General features: G+C 38.8%; 1 protein-coding gene across 3 annotated transcripts in view; it reads left to right on the forward strand.

The window, feature by feature from the left end:
* The window catches only part of LOC148442607 (mitogen-activated protein kinase 14), a 138,602-nt gene extending 129,540 nt beyond the window's left edge, over nucleotides 1–9,062 (forward strand). For 2 of the 3 annotated variants that reach the window (XM_088463730.1, XM_088463729.1), the window contains exons 10-12: nucleotides 2,689–2,767; nucleotides 3,354–3,527; nucleotides 6,459–9,062. In XM_088463730.1, coding sequence (XP_088319856.1) covers nucleotides 2,689–2,767; nucleotides 3,354–3,527; nucleotides 6,459–6,526 — 321 coding nt within the window. In that variant the 3' untranslated portion in view covers nucleotides 6,527–9,062. Of the gene's footprint in view, nucleotides 1–2,688; nucleotides 2,768–3,353; nucleotides 3,528–6,458 lie in introns of those variants that run through there. The other variant, XM_088463731.1, reaches the window with a different exon arrangement.
* Nucleotides 9,063–9,267: the final 205 nt, after the last annotated feature.

The following is a 9,267-nucleotide window of genomic DNA, read 5'->3' on the forward strand; positions in this document are numbered from 1 at the left end:
TGGCGGAAAAGGCTTAAATGTTCACGCCTGTATCGGATTTGGACTTCCGCTGATTGGAGAAAGGTTTGCCTTTTCTGATGAGTCGTGTTTTCTGCTTCATCGAACGGATGGACGTTGGCGTGTCAGACGAGAAACCAGAGAGCAAACAGATTGCAACCATTACAGGAGGAACACAAGCTGGTAGAGGCAGCGTTATGGTGTGGGAAATGTTTTCATGGCAATCTCTGGGCCCACTCTTCCATGTGGAAGGCACCCTCAATGATTTGGTTATGCATCCATCCTTGCAGAGCATGTACACCCCTACATGCTGATTGTCTTCCCTGAGGCAGATGGGATCTTCCAGTAAGACAATGAGACATGTCACACTGCTAGAAATGTCCGACAGTGGTTGGACGAGCACGACCAAGACTTCCAAGTACTTCCCTGACCCCCTAATTCACTGGACTTGAACCCAAAAGAGCATCTGTGGGACCACCTCGATCATTGTTTTCGCTATATGGCTACTCCACCATGCACCCTCCAGCAGCTGTGGGATGCACTGCAGTCAGCATAGCTCCAGATACCTGTTCCAACCTACCAGCACCTTTATTGAGTCACTCCCAGCCCGTCTAGCTGCTGTCTGTGCTGCACACGGGGGTTACTCTGGCTATTAGCTGGTGGTCATAATAATGTGACGATTATGTATATGCAAAGTGATTGACAGGTAGGTATCATTTGTGGGCAGCAACGGGGGGTGGTGACATAAACATAGGCATGTCTTGACCATTTTCGGGGCTTGTCTCACCCTGCGATCCTTATTGGCAATAAAAATAGCTCCGGCATCTCGGTTACAACGGCCATTCAATGCGACCATAGGGTTATTTAAAAGGCCAATCAAAGGGTCAACAACTGATAATGCAGTCACTTGGATTTACGAAGTCGCTGGTGGGCATCTCAATACAAATCCAGACGGCTGTGGCATTTGCATATTTCCACATTGCCGATGCGTACAAATTTGCAACCACGGTGGCTTTAGTGTACATTTCTGAATCAGGCCCAATGTCCTGACATGTCTGCTGAGAGTAGGAAAATTCTTCCTCACGATCGCACCTTTCTTAATTCTGATAAGCTCATGAATCTTCCACATATAATTTATATAGAAATATTATCATTAACTCTCCTAAATGTGATAACAACGTATTAGGTCTTGTGGTCCTTTAAGTGAAAAGTTTTATGTTCACGTGATGGCACAACTCATTTGGTTTTGAAATAGGAAGTAGTGCTGAAGATACTTGTAGCATATGAGTATTGACTTTTTTTTTTTTTTATTAAAGTGCGTGTTAGATTTTTCCAAATGAGGGTTTTCTGGAATTTGAAGCACCAGGTCTAAAATATATTAAAGTGCAATTAGAAAAACTGCCTCTAACAGTTAGTTTTTATTGTTCTATCTCACACATATCCTAACAATCTGCAATTACTTAAATGTCAGATATTAATGTGTGTATATGTCTATATACACCCATCAGCCATAATATTAAAATTACCTGCCTAATATTGTGTAGGTCCTCCTCATGCCGCCAAAACAGTTCTGACCCGGCGAATCATGGACTCCACAAGACCTCAAAAGGTGTCCTGTAATATCTAGTACCAAGTGTGATTAGCAGCAGATCCTTTAAGTCCTGTAAATTGCGTGGTGGAGCCTCCATGGCTTGGTCTTGTTTTTCCAGCACGTCCCATAGATGCTCGATCGGATTGAGATCTGGGGAATTTGGAGGCCAAGTTATCACCTTCTACTCTGTTCCTCAAACCATTCCTGAACAGTTTTTGCAGTGTAGGACAGTTTTTGCTGAAAGAGGCACTGCCATCAGGGAATACTGTTGCCAAGAAAGTTTGCAACAATGTTTAGGTAGGTGGCATGTGTCAAAAAAACATCCACATTAATGTCCTGGACCCAAAGTTTCCCAGCAGAACATTGCCCATCAAACTATCTCCATCCGCTTGCTTGCTTCCCGTATTGCATCCTGCTGCCATCTTTTTCCCAGATAAACGACGCACCCACACACGGCTGTCCACGGGATATAAAAGGAAAAAGTGATTCCTCACACCAGGCCACCTTTTTTGCTTGCTCCATGGTCCAGTTCTGACTCCATTGTAGGCGCTTTCGGTGGTGGTCTGGTTAGTATGGGCACTCTGACCGGTCTGTGGCTACGCAGCCCCATACAAAGCAGTCTGCGATGCACTGTGTGTTCTGATCGCTTTCTATCATACAGTAGCAAGCATTAACTTTTTCAGCAATTTGTGCTACGGTAGCTCTTCTGTGGGATCAGTTCAAACAGGCTAGCCTTCGCTCCCCACGTGCTTCAGTGAGCCTTGGACACCCAATACCCAGTTGCTGGTTCACCGGTCTCCTTACTTCCACTACTTTTGGTTGGTAATAACCACTGCATACTGTTTTGGAGATGCTCTGACCCAGTCATCTAGTCATCATAATTTGACCCTTGTCAAAGTCGCTCAGATCCTTATGCTTTACCATTTTTCCTGCTTCCAACACATCTACTTAAAGAACTGACTGTTCATTTGTTGTCTAATATATCCCACCCCTTCACAGGTGCCATTGTAAGAAGATAATCTGTGTTATCTGTCAGATGCTATTACTGTAGTTTACAACAACTGTTTCCCATTGATCTTTCTCTTCTCTGCCCATGTCAGGCCCGGAGTTATATCCAGTCACTGCCATATATGCCGAAGATGAATTTTGAAGATGTTTTCCTTGGTGCCAATCCTCAAGGTTAGTTAACATCATTACGTCATTAAGTCAAGTTTATTTGTTTAGAGGTTTTCCTGTTATTTCTTTTATTTTATTTTATTTTTTTCATTCTTTCATTTTTTTTCCCTCATCCTATGCTTTAAAGAGTGAGTTATAAAGGTGCTCAGTATATAGGTGGTTCATCCCTCAAATTCCTATTGAATCTTATAAAATTTTCTTCATTTGTTGCAAGGAGGGGAGAGTATTACAATCTGTTACAATGTTTATAAATGGGTATAGATGGATTGTGCCCTCCAGCCTGGTGAGCTGGTTCAGACAACAGGATTCTGGTGGAGGATTTGAAGTCCTTACTTACTGAAGAGGTTCTGATGATGATGATTTCTTTTATTTATTTATTTTTTCAAAAGATTGTCCAAAAGTGAATAGTCCCTTTTTTACGTAAAACCGCAAAATTACTATAACACTTTGATATATTTTCTCTCGCTGCTTCTCATACTTCCTCACTTACTATTTGTCAATTTGTATTTGCAGCTTTTCAATAATAAACAATCTTCATCAGATTCATGAATGTCCCCACACATTTTCCCTTTCCATCATGTTTCCTCAGCTGTAGACCTACTAGAAAAAATGCTTGTTTTGGATACTGACAAGAGGATTACTGCAACAGAGGCTTTAGCTCATCCCTATTTTGCTCAGTACCATGACCCAGATGATGAACCTGTAGCTGAGCCTTATGACCAAAGCTTTGAGAGCCGTGAGCTGGATATTGAAGAGTGGAAAAGTAAGTATCTACAAAATAATATATCTTGTGCTAAATTGTTATTGTTTTAAGCCTGCACTTACTGTAATTGTTCAAGTAAAAATTGGGGATAAATTACACTTTTTGTTATGAGCGAATCTATTAAACTTGATTTTTTTTTGATTTTTTTTAAAACAATCAAAGTTTTTGGAAATTGGCCCCAAAACAGGAATTCCTTGCTGCAACATTCTAGACTATTAAATATAAATTTTCTTGCTTTTCCGTTTACTTTTTAACATGTTATTTTATTAGAAATATTGTAAAAATGACATTAATTTCAGTGATCCATAAAACCTTGTGTTGACCCATTGAAATGAACATAAAACTTCTGAAACGGCTCCGGAGTAAACTGGCAGCGTGCCACCCACCCCCAGCCCAGAACCTAAACCATCCCAAGTGCTGAACAATTTTAAAATTACTAAAAATTGGATATTTTATCACCAGTTCTTCAAATTGACCTTTGCTTGGCTCCCTCTGTCCTACCCTTTCTTTACATATGTAATTTTGTAGAAGAAATTATACAGTGTGTATGAAAAAAAATATTGAAACCCTCTCCTATGATTCACATTTTTTTTTTTTTAATCAAGAAAGAAAACTTACTATGTTTCCTTCATTACAGTAATTCAGAAAAAAATATATTTTTTGAGCACAAGGCACTGGCATTAGAACTGGAAAGGCAAAAACCTTGGCCATTCTTGGGCAGTGTCTGTGAGGTGGCCTGGAGTGAATGCAAAAAAAGGCTGTCTCATGGGCGTGTTAGAGTATCACGTGGGTATCAGTGAACATGGCTGTGTTCCCAAATGCTGAGCTGCAGCCACAGAGGCCATGTTCAGAAGGAGACACTGCATCGCCATAAGCTGGTGGTGGGTGGTGATGGTGGATTGTTCACTGTAATTGAAAGTGGTCGTCTCAGGGCTTGCACTATCCGGTGCATGCTAGAACATAATAGGTAGGCTGAATCTAGCATTTGCATATTGCCGTCACTGCGTTTCCACAAAAAATCGCAAATATATTATCCTGAGAGAATATCAGCTGAGTTATTGCTGGAATAGTTCCAATATTCATGCTGTAAGCTGTCACAGACAGTGCCCTCCACTAACTAGAATCACACCCTGTACTGTCCTCGTCTCCAGTGCACTATTACTCAATTGTGATTTGGCCTGTCTTCCCTTCCAGAGCACTGGGTCATCGTCTGCTATTATTATCTGTTGCTCAGTTGTATAGAAGTCTCACTGTGTGTTTCCCCCCATTCCCCTATTTATAGGGCCATATTCAATTTGAGGCAAAAAGTCCGAGGTCGGACTTTTCGTCATCATCGATGTTTTTTCCAGGGATAAAATATCGGGTGCGTGCCTGCTTATCCCCGTATTCAATTAGGATCCAGCTAAAACGGGACCCGGCGGAAAGGTAAGTATCGTAAAGTCCTGCCAGTTTTGGGGAAATCAGCCTGTCACCCCCCAAAAGATGGTCTGTCATGGGGGATCACTATGGGTACCCCCGATTTGGCCTGCTCAAGGTAATTGTGGTTTTTAAAAAGCCACAGCAGGTGCATAAATGGAAATGGAAAAGTTTGTTCCCCAACATTTTTATTGTTTTTGCCCCCAAAATGAAAGTACCTTTTTTGGGGTGTCCTAAGGAATTTTTTTTTAACATTTTTTGACACAGATTACATTAAGGGGACATTCCAAAGGCTGCAGGCTATTTTTTTTTTTTTTTTTATTCTGCACCCCAAAACCACAATTCTGCATTTTTTTTTCGCCATCTAAACATTGGTGAAAACTTATCCCCGTTTTTTTTAACAGTCTTTTCGCATCTGCGAAAAGTCTTTGAAATTGAATATGGGGATAAGTGAAAATTACGTCATTAGAGATAAATTATCGCCGAAACTGACTTTTCGCTCCAAATTGAATATGGCCCATAGTGTCTGTTTGAACTTTCTGTATTTGTGTGTTCTATTGTAATTTCCCTGTATGGTACTACTGACTTTTTATGGCACGATTATAAATAAAGAATAAACATTATTTATGTTCTAACGAGCTACAATTTTTACTTGGCAGTATGATATATTCCTTTTTTGCTCATTATTGGAATTAAGTACTGTATTATGTTATTATTTCTACCTGTATTTATAGCCTTTATTGGTCCAATATACCAATGCTAATTCCAATAATTCATTGTGTCATCTAGGGGTTTGTGGTATCCTTCAGGCCCCCATACATCAGCGACGGATCACTGCGTTCCTACAACCCGGGATCGCAGGATCGGTGAAATCCAAAATGTTGGATTTCACAAATATGCCGATCACGATCAAAAAATGATCGCAATTGGCACATCGATGAAATTTAACATGTAGAATTTCACAGAACCTGCGATGGATCACAGAACATCGATGGTCGGCGTTTCCGATCACAAGATCGGTCGCCTGATGTATGGGGGCCTTTATACTACCTAAACCTTTAATTGTAGTTAAGAGAATACTTGTTGTTTTAGAGTTTGTGTGTTTTCTATTGATCTGTAGTAAGAATTCCCAAACAAATTGTGATTCCATGAAAAAAAATGTGCAAAAATAGCAAAGGATGTGAATACATTTTATATATCCAGCTATAAAACTATCCTAAGCCATTACATGAGATCTAATTTTGCCTGCCCAGACTTTAATAACATAAGAAATCCTCAAAGCATGTATTGTAAACCAAGTTTTGTCTTGATAGAGTTGTATGTTACCCCTCATGTTTTGCAAATGGTGAAAATCAAAGTGGGCCATGTGCTGGTTAAATTTATTATTTTAAGGATTCGAAAAAAGTTGTATGTTTCCAAAATACAGAAGGATTTATGTGAATATGATGGGAGTTATGATTCTTTAATAAAATGTGTGCATGTATAATTAGTCTCTTCCGATGCTTCCCTGCACAGGTCTAACATATGACGAAGTACTTTGCTTTGAGCCTCCTCCACTAGACTCAGATGAAATGGAATCTTAAAGAAACTATTCCAAAGGTGTTTTGCCGCTGTGAAGATGATGGTGGAGGGACCTATTTTAATCTCCCACCTTTCATACAAGTGCCTATCAGACTGTGGATCTGAGTGACTTGCATATATACATCTCTATATATATTTCCTTTACTTGGGAGTTATTTATATGGAACCTAACTGTGGCTGCATGTGTCCCCCACCCCCAGTTGCCTCTCACCTACACAAGTACAGTTCTCCTTCCACTGTCCGTACACAATGGTCTGTGTCGCACATTATTTTGGAAGTAGCCGTTAAAGAAATTTTCTTGATGTTCCCTTGATGTCTAATATTTGTGGTTATTTAAGGAAAGAAGAAAAATATATCAGGACAGATAAGGTCTTTGGGTTGTGAGGGATGTGATAGTGTTGGATACTTTTTACCCTCCTACGTGAGGAGGGGGGGAGGGGAGGTGTGTCTCAATTATCAAATAAATGTCATACATATGCAACAATCTGCACTATCTAATGACATTTGTGCTACTAGGAGCTTTGCCTGTTGTGTCTGTGAATCAGTGCCCTTCATGAATCAGTGCCCCAATAATAGTGGTGTTGCTCAATCGAGCACTTAAAATTTGAAGATTATAAAACTCTTATATTTCAGCAATCATGATGTAACACATGCAAAGAAAATTTAAAATGCAATATGCTCCAATAGCAAATATGAGTTTGCAGAACTAAAGAGACTATAAAACAATTTATAGATATATTTATGCTTACTATATACACTTAATTTTTCTGTTTTATATAGATGGTAATTTGCATACAATTTTGTTTGTTTTTATTCTTAGAATAAATCTTACCATATGATAGTTTTGTTCTGTTCTTTCACCAGTTCTGTAGGCGCAAAATTATAAATTGAGTTGACTAATTGATCGTGATAATGAAAAATGTAAAAAGAATTTGTTTCTTTTACACTAAGCAGCTATTGCAAACGTTGTTTAATATAGTTTGAAATTTCCTGCAGTCTACAGGAATGTATTCTGTGTTGTGACTTATGTGGTAGACATGTCTAGCATGACAGCTCCCACTAAAACATCAATAGTGAAATTAATGCTTTAAATGTGCTACATGGCCACAATGAAATATATTATAAGGTAGTATGGCCCTTCACAACATTCCCCAGGCCTAAATTTAAGAATATATGCATTAATATATATGGCATCTTCACAATTGAAGCAGTAAATATTACTGTTTCATAGCTAACCCTACCCTTTCTTTTCTTAAATTAAATGAGTTAAACCGAATTTTTTTTTACTATTGCTTTGTTGATTTTGCACATCAACAAACCTGCTTATGTGGCTTTTATTAGGTTTGTCATGTCCTCCATTATGAAGTTTTCATCTGCATGAATGGGAAGTACGATGGGGAGGAGCATTGGACCTTAATAGACTCCTGCCCCGACACAAAGCATCAGTAGGTAAAGCTTTGTGTTTATTTTATGTTACTTAATTCTACCCAATCTTTTCTGTCTGCATATAAGGAGTTCACTCTCAATTAAATATTTAAGAGTTGACCATCACTTATATTTTATTAAATAGATAATAGGAATTACTTTTCCCGTATTGATGTTGCAGTATTCTATTAACGCAGTGGTTCTCAAACTCGGTCCTCAGGACCCCACACCATTCACGTTTTGCAAGTCATCCAGCAGGTGCACAGGTGTATTCATTACTTACTGACACATTTTAAAAGATCCACTGGTGGAGCTAATATCTCTTCTGATTCTGTGAGGAGACCTGGAAAACATGCACTGTTTGGGGTCCTGAGGACCGAGTTTGAGAACCTGTGTATTAACGCATCAAAGGATGTACAGAATCATGAAGTTGAATAGCAAATATAAATGTACTGCAAGTTCCTCAAAACAGCACTCCCAGGTAGTGTGAAAAATTCACTCTTTCCAGGGCGCTATGCTAGTCACAGTGGCTAGTCTCACAGCCCCTGCTGTAATCCAGAACTGTAATACTGAAGGGAAATGCAAGTGAGATCCAATACGACGTTACAATTCAAGCCGATATCACACAATTTGCTGTTTCTGATTGGTCCCCTTTACAGTCACTTAAAACTGGTGAACACAAATAAATCCCATAGTTGTCTGGAATTGCAGCTTTACATTCTGTATATATGCAATGTGTATAGAACTATTACACATATTTGTCAGTGTTTTATTATTCATATTTTACAAGAGGACATCTTTCATTTTAGCTTAAATAAGAAATTAATCTGTAAGGTACTGATCCCTTGCCTATGAAAGAACATTATATTTTATTTGTTATTCTGAAGTGTTGTTTCCTTCTTATTTTTTTGAGACTTACCAATATTTTGTGTCTCTGCCTTTCCCTAAAATGGGATTGAAATGTTTACAATGAACAGAACTGCTGCACTTAAACAGAAGAAAAATTACTTGTATGGAGCTATAAAGAACGTTCACTTACATTTTGCTATTTTCTTGGTCTCCTCTGTGATGGATTTGCCATAAAAGCACTGGTCAAATAAATCTTATTTTTAAAATGTGTAATTTTGTTTTGCAGTTATTTACTTTTAGCTTTATTATAACTGTTAACGTCAACCAAGCTAGTACTCATCTTAAAAATACTATGCATTCGTAGCACAATAACTGGGAGAAAAAGGAGGGCAGATTAATGCACTAAATAAATGTTATTTACAAATGTGAAAGAGTGCTGTACTGTGGGTGTCTGTGGGAGCACATTCAG

The sequence above is a fragment of the Taudactylus pleione genome, unplaced genomic scaffold, assembly GCF_031769625.1.
Source record: "Taudactylus pleione unplaced genomic scaffold, aTauple2 ptg001437l, whole genome shotgun sequence".
NCBI lineage: Eukaryota > Metazoa > Chordata > Amphibia > Anura > Myobatrachidae > Taudactylus > Taudactylus pleione.